The following is a 13,975-nucleotide window of genomic DNA, read 5'->3' as shown; positions in this document are numbered from 1 at the left end:
TTACTCTAATTTTACATAGATGTATGGGAGTACATTCAAGGCGTAGGCGGCAAAAAGTTGTTGTGACGATTTGCGACAAGGATTAGCTTGCCTGTGTAATGAATGCCAAAGACGCCTTGGAATGTCTTGTCTTGAGATGCATAAAATCTACATTTAGATTTTGATAAGGTTTCCTAAACAGAGTTTTAGGATTTATCGTGGTTAGTTTTCGTTAGGGCACGCAAGACCTCAGTTGAAACTGAAGGATAATTTAAGAGGCATCAGTAAATATAACGCGAAGATTTGACCAGTTTTAATAAAAAATACTTTGAAACTCAGTTTGAATCAGAAGTTTATTAAAGGAATAAGACCAAGTTCTGTGATAATCAGTGGATTATAGACAAGGGCTCTAAACGGTGTGGAAAAAAGAGGATTTGACTGGAACCTTAAGACGAGATGGCGGAGATTGGGGAATTTAAAAAAAACGAAAATCTAAGGATGGACTTTTAAGACGAGCACAGAGTTGCCACAATTCGCTTAAACCTGACTAAAGTGGATGAGAGGATAACTGTAATGATTTTACTACAAAACGGTCGCATAAAAATTGTCTTCTCAGTTGAAGCAGAAGTCCTTGTAGCTCCTACAATTATTCTAAGGCAATATTATATTTTCGGGTAAAGGCTTTATCAAAGATATAAGACAAACAGTTCATAGTCCAAATGACTAAGAACTATTGCATTGTACAGTGGTTTAAAAGAATATGAGTGAGCTCCCCTCCAGACAGAGATACCTGGGATTGCTCTACAAACATTAATGCCTTATTCACATTTTTTGACGATATGGTCAGAGTGACAAATTCCGTTTAATTTAATAAATCAATCAAGCAAATCCATCACAGAAATAGGAACCCCATAAAGTGTAGTGAGCATTAAAATCGCCCATAACAAGAACAGGAATAGGAAGGGAAGAAAAAATGGAATGTAACTCAGGAGCAAGAGAAGGGCTAGGATAGGGAATCTAAAAAGGTAAAAGGGAAACGTTGAAGACTTTGATAGCCACGGCATTGATATTCTGGCTAAAAGGAAGTAAGGGAATTTGTGTGAAGGGACTGGGGTGCCTGATCAGGATAGGACTACCTGCTCATTGCTTCTGTCATTTCTCAAACATGAGAATCCTGGAATCCGAAATCAAATTCCTTCAATTAAATAGCACAAGTATCCGTCCTAAGAAACCTGAACTCCCCTCTCTTATTAATTCATATTAACCCTTCATTATTGAAATCTCTGAGACTTGGTTAATTTCCAGTTTTCGATTTCAGATTGGGGCTATTTTAGATGATATTGAATTTTTTTTTTTTTTCTAGTAAAGGTGGCAAACGAGCAGGAGGCTCACCTGATGGAAAGTGACTACCACCGCCAATGGACATCTGCAACACCGGGGGGCTTGCAGGTGCGTTGCCGGCCTTTCAGGAAAGAATACGCTCTTTTCTTGAAGGTTCCTAAGTCGTATCGGTTCGGAAAAACCGCCGGCGAAAGCTGGTTCCACAGAGTGGTTGTGCGAAGCAGAAAGTGTCTTAAAAATCGTGCTGTTGTGGATTTTCGGAAATCTAGGTGGTGCGGGTGATATTTGGAATTTTGACGAGATGTCCGAAGGTGAAATTCAGCAGCTGGGATTAATCCGAACAATTCCTCGGAACATTCCCCGTGGTAAATTCTGTAGAAGATGCAGAGCGATCCAACATCTCTACGCAAAGCCAAAGGATCAAGCAGATCGGAGAGGGCTTGATCGTCGATAATTCGAGCCGCTCTACGTTGGATACGGTCGAATGGAAGGAGCTGGTACTGGGGAGCACCCGCCCAGAGGTGAGAGCAGTATTCCATGTGAGGCCGAATTTGCGCCTTGTATAGTTTTAGACGATGGGCCCACGTGAAATACTGTCTTGCCTTGCTGAGCACACCGAGCTTTTTTGATGCCAATTTGGCTTTGCCTTCCAATTGACCGCGAAACTGAACGAGGCTCGAAACATCGACGCCAAGTATTCCGATACTAGCTGTGGCGGCTAACGGAATGTTCTCGAATCGTGGAGATACGACAAATGGTGTTTTTTTAGCAGTTAACGCGCAAACTTGCGTCTTTTTGGGGTTGAAATGGACTAGGTTTAGCCGATTTAAAAAGTTTGCAAGGCAAACTCTCATAAGGGTACCTGGATCCTTGAGGATGGGACATGTAACTGGTTTGTGTGGGATTTTATCCACTAATCTACTGCGTGGGCTACCTGGCAAGGATCGGGGAAGCTGCGAGTGGGTTATTGTTACGATATAACACAGCCGAAACTTTAACGGGCTATGCACTGCTCGTGGCTTCATGTAACAAAGATGATCGCACTTCTCGCTTCTCGCTCGTCCCGGTCTGCGTCACAGAGTTGATTTTGATCTTATACATGTTTTCTCCAATATAGCCATGATTGGTAATTTCATGTATAACTCGGAATGTGACTATTGCTTTTGTCTTATCCAGGATTCGAAGGCCAGCTAGATCTCTTCGACGTTGCGTTTGCACGAGATGTTCGCGGCACGTCGCTAGAACCTTAGTAATTCTATTTTAATTTTAAACCTTTTATGTTAACAAAATGATAAATTAGCAATACTTTATATGCTAATAATTACATTAAGGGATAAAAGTAGATGCATTAAGATAAAAAAGTATTGTTTTCCAAGTAGTTTAGTTAACAAATGGCTATTCCATTTGATTTTGTCTACTAAGAGTAGGTTGGTGTAGGTTGCCAGAAAATGGGGTACATGTCAGTCACCTCCTCGTGGTGTACCCTGGGCAACGGGGCCGGCTTGAGCTTGCTCGTCGGCCGCGGCTAAGACTGGCGGGAGGGATGCCGCGGGGCCGCTCCTGGTACGTCCCTGATCGGCGTCAGGGCGGACCATGTGAGTGGCCTCGTTGGCTAGGAGGGAGTGGGAGGGCTCGCTACTCGAGCCTCCCAGGTGTTTTACACCGGCGGTCAGCGGCGGAGCCTACCATCTTATCCGCCGCAGGGCGTCAGCTTCGTTGACGCCCAGCCTCCAGTGGCGGACTCGGGGGAGTTCGCCACATTCCCACGTGGAGGATGAGGGGGAAGGCGCGCACTAGGCGCGCTTTCCATGAATATTCAGCCGCCTTACGGCGGCTGCCGCTGGTGGGGTCGCGGTTGCATGCCCTTGGCGATCCCGTTGCCTCACCACTCGGCGGCATGGTGGAAACCCGAGGATGGTTTTAGTGGGTAGGACAGGGCATTAGCATCAGCGTGCCCTGGCACGGGGCATTAGGCCCCGGTTGAGTCCCACATACCCGTCCCGGTCCCCCGACCGGGCGGCATGCGTAAATGCATTTCCTCCTCGTTAAACAAAAAAAAAAAAAGGTTGCCAGAAAATAAAATTTATTTTATATAATAATACTACACTTTTATTACATTACCAATAAAACAGCTTTCCTAGCCCAGAAAACTACTACGCTTACAACATTTTAAAAACGGTGGCAAAGGTGTTTGAAGTCGGTGCCAAAACTTTAAGAATTTTAAACTTTTTATTGTAAGCTTATACGATGGACTAATCCGTTATTATTAAATAATATTTTATTCAATAATATAAGATACCTAATTATTATTTTTAAGTTATTAATTAATGAAATTATATATATTGCTAAGTAGAAAACAGCAGTAACTACCTACTTTATTTTAACTCGGAATATACTGTAGACAATTTTACAGAACTTTACATAAACCTCTTAAAATATCTTATTGAGTTTTTATTCATTCTTTTTTAAGTTATTTGAAGCTGTCATCTCTCTTTCTTAGAATATTTGGAAGTAATTTTTTTACATTAATTAGTAAAGAACTGATGTACTTACAATTGTTTATTTTTTTATTAAGATGTGGTGTCGATGAACCCGTTGTTAAACACGATATGTGATTATTTATTGAATTATCTGTTAGGGAATGATTCGAATCTATTTAGAATTTACCTCCAATATCAGTTTGCAGAATAGAAGCTTTTTACGACTACTCTACGAAGTACCTACTCTACCACTAAGTTAGCACTCTTTGCCTTTCTTGCTATAAGAAATGGTTAAGGCTTGTTCAGAACTAAACGTGGGCTAGACCCATCCAACTAACGATTTCGTGTAACGCATTATAATCTAAATTAATACCTATATACGAATATATAGAATAATTATTAGTAATAACATTAATTGTATGAGATTTATTGGGTGAGAACATCATTCGCATCGTCATAGATTTTTACTCTGAAATATCAGAATTTTAGCTGTTTATAAAAGTCTTAAGCATTACTTTTATTTATAAGCACTGTTTGGTACTGATACAAATGTTTTTGAATCGTTAAGCGATACCACTAGTTTGGAATAGTGATTCTATTGATAACTGACAGGAAATTTAATTGTCTTTAAAAATAGCGATAAATAATACCGCTTAAGATATACTTTTTTAAATTTCGCACAATAAAACACATAATTGTATATTATGTATAAATAAATATGATCTTAATAAATGGTTTGATAGATAAAGGTTTGACTGCAGATCGCCAAAAACACATGATTAAATAAAATGTTCCTAAATTAAATTGTAATAAAAGATGGCCTTGTTACAAAACCGTATAATTCGTTCCTATTGTTCACAGATTAATAATTGTTAAACAAAGTTAACATTTACAAAACATTCTGCTAGCGAGCTGCATTCGTGTTTCGTTTTATCGTATTCCGAACGTTCAAGTCGTATATTAAAAAAAAAAATAGGATCGTGTCCTATCTAGTATTATTGCTGAAATTGCTTACTATTGTTATCTTTCTATATTGGTCAAAATTAATGGACTTTCATTATTATATGTATTTTATCAGTGCGCGTGATTGCATCGGTTAGAGTATTTTAGGATAACGTGTACAGTGACAATGTAGCGTTGTATTAATATATAGAATAATAACAAAACGTTTACAAGGCAGTTAAGAAAATTTACATATTTATCATAAACCGTGTATTATTAATATGGTCTACTTATATTAGTACAAGATGTGGTATTTAAGAGTGTTATTTAAAAAAATCGTCTCATTTAATACTTATTTTTTGCTTATAGTATTATGTTTATGTTTGTTATTAATATATAAATTGAATATAAATTTGAAATCGGCTTATATGAGTGAAATACATCAACTGGAACTCGAGAGTCACTTCCACAGCGATGATCATAGTCACCACATCGATTTAGTGAATAATTTTTATAGTAGACGAAAGGTAAGTGAAAGTCCTGGGTGTTTATGATATTTAATAACAGGGATTTTGTTAATTTTTTATTTCCGATCTGGATATGGATACAGTTATGTGAAAAATATTATACCAATTATGGTTATAGATTCGAAATTATTTCGAATTATCTGATTGTTTCGGATAGTTTCAGTTACGAATATTAGATTTTTTTAGAAATCATAGAAGTGAATATTACAAGGTAATTTGAATATTTGTGATCTATTATTTAGTTCTAGGTATAATTACAGATAAAACATGTCATCGGATTCGGTTACGGTTTCGAATAGATTTTTATTTCGGATAAACGATATTTCTGGTTACGGTTACGGAGCTAAATAAAATCCCTATTCAATATTATATCTATGAATAATTCAATAGATTTTGCCAGTTTAATACATTCTGTGATCTCTCTAGGATTAATCACACTACGTTGTGCTTGTAATATTAATACGTATATTGTGAAATGACAGGAAGCCGGTGTGGCCTGGTAGAATGGTTAAGAGAGCTAGGATACGTTACCGAAGAGATCAAGTTCAAATCCGAGCAGGCACCAGTTTTTATATGTTAACTTTGTGTTTAGAAGTATAAAGAAAGAAGTACACATAACACACACACATTATGTTTGTTCTCAGCCTTTTATGTTACATGGATAAGAAAAGTGTAAATGAAGAAAAATACTGCCACTTTACACTTCTATTCTTACATCTTCTGATCTCCTATTCCTTATAACATTCATCTCCTTTTAGTCCAGTACTTAAAAATAAATCGGCGAAAACGATTCATTTTTTTGGCTGAAATGTAGTGATATTGATTTTCGTTTTTGATCCGCCATTGCTTCATATTCAGCATATTTACACACCAAGTAAATAACTAGATTCTCTTTTCGTTTTAGTAAATGACATCATCAATGAACTCATCCGCAATTTTATGTTTATTTAAATAACTTTACGTTATATTGTAGCATTTATACAACTGGGGTCCTATTTTTGTCATTTATTTAATGAGATTCAAAATACACACATACAGACATACAGTTACGAAAACTTATACTATAATAGGATATCATTCAAATAATACCATTGAAATTAAACATCACACGCATTTCAGGATATTCTTATCGTGTTCGAATAATGCAAACTAACGATAATTACTTAGTAGCCAACCACGACCACCTACAATGAGGCTGATTTTTTTATGACTTCATTAAGACTTGGAAATATGGTAACTAGTCATGTTGATGCATGATATTTTTGAGCAAAAAATAAATATTATAGTGCTTAGGTAAGGTCAGAACATAATGGATAATAAACTTTATATTATTAAGTTAAGTTATTAATGTCCGTTACCTACCTTAATACTATTAAGTTTATTTCAGCTCATTAGTCAACACGCTTTCGAGTAATCTGTCATAAATGCAGACTTATTTGTCTGTGTCATTTGTTGAGATTAATTTTATTTATTTCGGTCCATTCATTAAGAAATTTGCATTTTAATATGTCTATTGATAAGATGTAGCGTCTCTCTCTTCAGGGTTTAAGAGATATGACAATGAGTCACAAGAATTTACTTTAACGTAAGCAGAATGAAGGTTTTTTAAAATATTAATTTACTTTTAAGGATTGGCAAACATCAAACTTAGGATCGCTTATGTTTAAAAACGATACACGTGACTTTGAATTAACTAAGGATAGAGAGAATCGGACATATGTTATATTAATATGGAGGTACTGGAAGTGGCTTCAACATCGGCATGTTGAAAATTTTGGTAGCAAGCGGTTAGTAAATAAATTTTATACTTACATTCATTATAATAAATACAATTTTAAATTTTAATCTCTATATAAACATCTTTTTAATATTTTAAATCAAGTCGAAATTAATATCTAGCGACATATACTACGTTAAGATAAGATATATCTTTTAAAAAAGTAATTACATTTAATGATAAACTGATAAGATTTTCAATTTTCAAGATTTTATTTTTGAATAAGCATGTCTTCAATATTGCAATAGTTTATACAAAGCCAATAACGTTATCTATCAATGAATATATTGATGTATTATTTCTAAAATAAAAATGTCAAAAATTTACTTTGATTTGATTTGAACCAACTTACATACGTAATTCTATTGAAATCAGTTTGACACGAAGTTATCTAAATCGTATTATTGTCTTTAACAACAAACATATAAGAAGAGAAAAATAGTTAAGTAATTACATAAAATGTATACTTTTCCTCACAATATGTACCTTTTGTTTTAACTTTTGTTTTCAGTGAAGAACAATCACTCGAATCGTTTTATTTTCAGGAAGAGCGACCCACTTAGCGCGTGCAGTGTTCATAACTGTAAATTTACAGGAGAAGACAGCAAGTTATCGTCAGCTGATGCTGTAGTAATTCATATACAAAGAGGTGTATTTCCAAACACAACTAAGAGGAATGCAGAACAGAGATGGGTTTTTTTAAGCGACGAATCCCCGATTCACGCATTTTCAATGGCGTCTGTGCCGCCTAAAATGTCGGACTTGGCGAATATTTTCAATTGGTCTATGACGTATAGGTAAAGTAGCATTCAAACTTTGAGTATAAATTGTGTTTTACAGTGATTTAATTTTTTTAGAAATTGGCCTTAATATGTTTTTTTTTATAATGAAACAGTGGTGTGGTCTAACTGTTTTGGTTTTATAAACATAAACTGGATAAATGATCCGACTATCCATCTGGGCTAGATAGATCCACGCGTCGGCCAGATATATTTTTTTCACACTTCCTCTCAATTACAAACATTTCTATAACCTGTCGCTTGTCTTGACTTTCTACAAACTATTGAGATGTTAAGAAAGGGCTATTTAAATTATGGTATGACTGAACTTACGGTGTAGTTAAAATTCTAATGGCATAATTGAAAAGAGCTATTAAGCAGGTGGTTTCTTAAACACCGATTTATCTCTTTCCTTCATTACTTTTTGACATTTGAAAGAAGAGGACACATCATTGTTGAACTAATCATTTCCTAAACCACATTTTTATTTTTATTCATTATTCAAAATTGTGGGTTTTGTTTTACTACTACTGTTATTACTACATTAGGTTCTTGATAAACATACTATTTCAAAAAGAGGTTTTTCAATTTAACTTGAGCAAATATGTAAATTAAATATTTAACCCAATCATAAAATATATCACGATATAACTTTTAATATAATACATAATTACAAAAACACGATCGTTAGGCAAAAACTCAAATGAATTAAATTATTAATACTTAACAGTAGAGCATAAACCTAATATATATTTTTTTATTATTTTTCATTAAAATATTATAAATATATATTTTGATATTTTTTATGGCCAGATAGTAGAAATACAAAAAGTACAGCAGCATATTATAACTTTTAGAATTATTATTTTTTTAACTGTCTTTAATCTCACACTACTGAGAAAGAGAATTATATTTAGGTATACTCTATGTGTGTAAAATCAATTTCCAAACAACTTATTGAGCAGTACAATATAGTATACAAAATGACCTTTGTCTTTTATATGGATATATAAACTGTCGAGAACGCGTCGAAAAAAATAGTCACCAACAGTCTTGACGTTTGGCGCGTGTCACGTACACCAAGATAAGAAAATTGGCTAGTTTGTTTTAGTTCCTTTGTAGTGCAACATTCTATCTAGATGCATAAATAAATAATCGAAGTTTAGAGCCTTGTTTACAATTACTGACAATAATCAAATTCGTGTGCTCATATCTTTTTTATTACGAAATCAATTGTTTCGACAAATTTTTATATGTTTTCGGTGCCAAATGTTAAACTTTTATTGATACTTTATTTTATGCCGTCTAACAGCCTTTTTGTTACGGAACAAATTATATCACAAAAGAAAATTGAAATTCGTAGCAATAATTTATCTCGATTTGATTCGATTACAAAATGAATTAATTTTTTGATTAATTTAGTTTTACATCATCATCATCCTCCTGCCCTTATTCCAATTTTACTTGGGGTCGGCGCAGCATGTCTTCTTCTTCCATACTTCGCTGTCGGACGTCATCTCACTAGTAACATTCTTTCTATCCATATCGTCTTTCACACAATCCATCCATCGCTTCTTTATTTTATATATTTTAGAATTAACACGGTAATTAAATCAAATAGAATAATTTACCAATAATTAATCTTTTACCTGTTTCTTATCCTATTTTTTTGAAGTTTTATTTATAAAACTGAATAGCACAAAAATATAAGAAAGTATTTTTGTAGTTAATACATTTAAAATTAAATTATTTCCTACGATTTTTCTTTGTTCCAACATTTCAAATAGTGAACATTAATTATTAATATTGACATCATAAATTTTACCTTTGCACACCTAGAAAGCGAAGTAGCGTTGTAGGTACTTAATATTATAAATGTTATAAAAATATTATAAAATAGTCATTAATATTATAAATGCGAAAGTAACTGTCTGTCTGTCTGTCTGTCTCGCTTTCACGCCAAAACTACTGGACCGATTTAAATGAAATTTGGGACACAAATAGTGTAGAGCCTGAGAAAGGACATAGGCTACAAAGGATATAGGCATAGTGACAAAGTGCTGTAAAGGGTTGAAAAGGGGGATGAAAGGTTGTAAGTTGTTGAAAGTATTGTCATTTTTAGAATTAGAAGCATAAAACTTATATTTTAGGCTGTAAACTAACATATCTTGACACCCACTAAGGAGAGATTTTGGAAATTCTACCCCTAAAGGGGTGAAAAAGGGGTTGAACGTTTGTATGGCAGTCCGTAATTATTTAAGTTAGAAATATGAAACTTTAATTTTGGGTTACTGATTAAAAAGGAGTATTATTTACTTATTTAGGTGATTCTGCATATTCTACCCCTAAGGGGGTGAAATAAGGGTTGAAAGTTTTTATGGGAGTCAGTCATTTTTAAGTTAAAATCATGAACCTTTATTTTTGGGATACTAATATAAAATGAGTAACTAGGTATTAAAGTTTTTTTTTTATATTCTACCACTAAGGGGGTGAAATAAGGGTTGAAAGTTTTTATGAAAGTCGTCATTTTTTAAGCAAAAAATATGAAACTTTATTTTTGGAATACTGATTAAAAATGATTAAATACGTATTTAAGTGTTTCTAGATATTCTACCTCTAAGGGGTTTAATAGGGGTTGACATTTCTTATATAGATCAGTCTGGAATTCCATAATTTTTTAAGTTAGAAGCATGAAATTTTATTTTTGTGTTACTTATTAAAATGAGTAGATACGTATTTAAGCGTTTCTATATAATCTACCACTAAAGTGGTGAAATAAGGGTTGAAAGTTTTTATGGAAGTCAGTCATGATTTAAGTTAAAAACATGAAACTTTATTTTTGTGAAACTGATTAAAAATGAGTAAATACGTATTTAAGCGTTTTTTGATATTCTACCTCTGAGGGGGTGAAATAAAGGATTAAAGTTTTTATGGAAGTCCCTCATTTTTTAAGTTAAAAATACGAAACTTTATTTTTGAGATACTTATTAAAAAATGATTAAATACGTATTTAAGTGTTTCTAGATATTCTACCCATGAGGGGGTGAAATAAGGGATCAAAGTTTTTATGAATGTTCCTCATTTTTTATGTTAGAAGCAGGAAACTTTATTTTTGGGCTACTGATTAAAAATGAGTAGATATTTATTTAAGCGTTTCTTGATATTTTACGCCTAAAGGGAAAAAGTAGGGGTTGACATTTCGTATAAAGGATAGTCTGGAAGTCCGTGATTTTAAAAGTTAAGTGCCACTGATTAAAAATGAGTTGATACGTATTTAAGCGTTTCTTGATATTTTACGCCTAAAGGGAAAAATAGGTGTTAACATTTCGTATACAGATTAGTCTGGAAGTCCGTCGGTATGAAGTTAGAAGGTCGAAATGTTATTTTTGGGCTACCGATTAAAAATGAGTTGATTCGCATTTAAGCGTTTCTGAATATTCTACCCTAAGGGCTGAAAAACCCACCAATGTGGAATACAAAGAGATATTACAATAACGTAATATTTTAAGTTAATTTGTAAATATATTCATATTCTACGCGGGCAAAGCTGCGGGTAACAGCTAGTACATATATAACTGAATTGTACTGCTCTTTTATTGCCAGATGATAAAATCGCCCCGCTTTATCATTAAAAGGATAAATGGCCACATTTCAAGTGATGTTATTTAAAAAAGCTTATAATTTATATTAAATGCAATAATGTATCCCATTTAAGTCAAATACTGTTTATATGTAACAAACTATGTAAATTGACACAGTATTTAATGCAATAAATCTATTTAAATGGTTTATTTAGTTGATATCGCTAACGACACAATACCGAAGACCCGTTTACCCTTTTCTTGCGTACCCGCAAAACCAACTGAAGAAATACGCAGTTTCCTCAAACATTAAACCCCACTTATTCGTGTCATGATTTATTTCTAAACATTTCCAGGAGCGATTCCGACGTGCCTGTACCGTATGGCAGAACAGTGGCGTTGAAAAAACCGATATTAAGTCAAATAACATACGAACATTTGAAGACGTTGGTTCCATATTGGAATGACAAAAGTAAAGACATTCTGGCCACTATTCTCATATCGAATTGTGCTGTTTCTCGCAGGATGGCTTACTTGAAGAAAATGAAGGAATATTTAACTGTTGATGTGTTTGGAAAATGTTCGGAAAATCATAAAGAAAGGTATTATGATACGTAATTTAGTGTAAGTCTAATCTGCGTATATATTGAAAATATTTAATATTTTTGGTTTTGTTTAACAAAGATAATTAAAAAGCGGTTTATTTTTAAGTATCGAAAAGTCATTAGTGTGTTCATAATTTAATTCCAAGGTGGTGGGTTGAAAAGCTGAGAAATAAATTGTCAAAATTTTTTTACAATTTTCTTTTGATTGTGATGACGTTTTTATTTTTAATTGAGATAACAATTGAGGTTACAAATTAAATCAAATTAATAGATAATATTCGGATTTTTAAGATTTAGATAATAGCAGACTGATCATGATGTCTTCTAAATAATTTTCTAGACTGAAAAAAAAAACAACCTGTAAATGCACCCTTGAAGGATAAAAGTCTGCCCTACTTTTGAGGATATGGTAATCCTCCACCAAAAACGAAAAAAAAAATCAGTGATGCTTGCACGATTTTTAACCCGCTATTCGGTTAAGATTCACGTGATTCACTGGATACAAAGTACGTATGCCTGTACTGAGAGTAATTAATTTCTATTCCAGCTGTCCCGGTCACTTCAGATCGGATTGCAACTTGATGTCCAAATATTTATTTTACTTGGTTTTCGAGAACTCTCTATGTGAAGAATATTTAACAGAAAAATTGTTTTATCACGCGTACAGTAAGGGCGCCATACCAGTGATAATGGGTTCCACGGTCGACATCTGTAAAAAGCTCTTACCACCCAATTCTTTCCTGCACGTTGATAATTATAAGGAACCTAAAGAATTAGCCAATCACATTCTTGATATAAGTAAAGATGATAAAACCCTTCTCTCATATCATGAATGGAGAAATGATTTCGAAGTGCTCAACGAACATGGATATTTCGGATCAAAGTCCTATCACCTCTGCAGGATTTGTGAAGCTTTAAATTACAACGATGCTAAAACAAAGATATATGATGAAGAGAACTTACGAATATTTTTTGACCCAGAATTGTCTTGTCGATGACATTTGTTGTTTTTTTTTTATTATGTTTATTTTTAGTCCGTACTAGATTTCAATTGTAATTTGATTAAAGTATTATTCTATTTATTTCGAGGAGTACATTTTGGTCGATGTTTTACATATAGCTATGTTTATTTAGAAAAGGTTGTTTTCCAGTATTATTTATAAGTTTTAATTTTATAAAAATATCATGAAGTGAGAATAGGTGACGTCTTATATACAGTATTTCTTATAATTTATTAACTATATTGAAAAAGGTATTATAAATATTACACGTGTCAATAAAACTTGCGGTAATAGATACAACAGAAATTGCTCGAGTTTTACTAATTTATAATAATGATTTTAATATTGACCAATTAAAGATCAAAATACATCTATCAGTATTACTTACTTTACTTATTTTTATTTTTACTAATTTTTTTTATAGAATAGGTTGCGAACAGACGGTCCACCTTATTGTAAGCGGTTACCGCCCATAGATAGTTGCGCCAAAGTGTTAATTTACAAACATATTTTTAAGTAATTTATAACAATAAAAACAAATAAAATGCGTTAGTAAAGTTATTTTTGTTTTTTTTTTCATTACACCAAAAATAATAAACTCTTTACAATGTCGTGGACATATTCATGGCTTTTGAGAGTTCTCTAGATATTTCTAAAATATATATATAGATAAATATTTTCACATCTTCATTGAGTTGACTGTGAAAATAACGAACAATCTGATGATATATTGAATAGTCGAATAATAACGTTAACAATAAATAAAACTGTAATTACTTTTTAAAAGGCGAATATTATGTGTTGCATTTTATTTTTATTTTTTTAGTAGGTAGTTATCTTTCTATATCTTATCCGCACATTAATGGAAAGTATTGCCTATTCATATTAGTTGATACCTAGCCAGAGTTGCTTACATAATGCCCTTTAACCGATTAAATTTAAAAAATAATTAAGGTTTATTTT

General features: G+C 33.0%; 1 protein-coding gene across 1 annotated transcript; it reads left to right on the top strand.

The window, feature by feature from the left end:
- The first annotated feature begins 4,946 nt into the window (after window positions 1-4,946).
- On the top strand, window positions 4,947-13,053 carry LOC113394978 (4-galactosyl-N-acetylglucosaminide 3-alpha-L-fucosyltransferase FUT6-like). The gene is made up of 5 exons (XM_026632483.2): window positions 4,947-5,269; window positions 6,899-7,056; window positions 7,592-7,843; window positions 11,763-12,008; window positions 12,559-13,053. The coding sequence occupies exons 1-5, from the start codon at window positions 5,048-5,050 to the stop codon at window positions 13,007-13,009; spliced, it is 1,329 nt and encodes a 442-aa protein (XP_026488268.2). The 5' UTR covers window positions 4,947-5,047; the 3' UTR covers window positions 13,010-13,053.
- Window positions 13,054-13,975: the final 922 nt, after the last annotated feature.

This window comes from Vanessa tameamea, chromosome 9 (assembly GCF_037043105.1).
Source record: "Vanessa tameamea isolate UH-Manoa-2023 chromosome 9, ilVanTame1 primary haplotype, whole genome shotgun sequence".
Classification (NCBI taxonomy): domain Eukaryota; kingdom Metazoa; phylum Arthropoda; class Insecta; order Lepidoptera; family Nymphalidae; genus Vanessa; species Vanessa tameamea.
Note: the sequence above shows the minus strand (reverse complement) of the source record. Positions and strands in the feature narration are given on the sequence as shown.

What these genes read in the sequence shown, in the direction of transcription:
- LOC113394978 (XM_026632483.2), top strand. Translation starts at nt 5,048, where the DNA reads ATGTGGTATTTAAGAGTGTTATTTAAAAAAATCGTCTCATTTAATACT. An exon ending in GAAAATTTTGGTAGCAAGCG is followed by an intron (nt 7,057 to 7,591) that starts GTTAGTAAATAA and finishes TTTTATTTTCAG; the next exon opens with GAAGAGCGACCCACTTAGCG. An exon ending in TCGGAAAATCATAAAGAAAG is followed by an intron (nt 12,009 to 12,558) that starts GTATTATGATAC and finishes TTTCTATTCCAG; the next exon opens with CTGTCCCGGTCACTTCAGAT.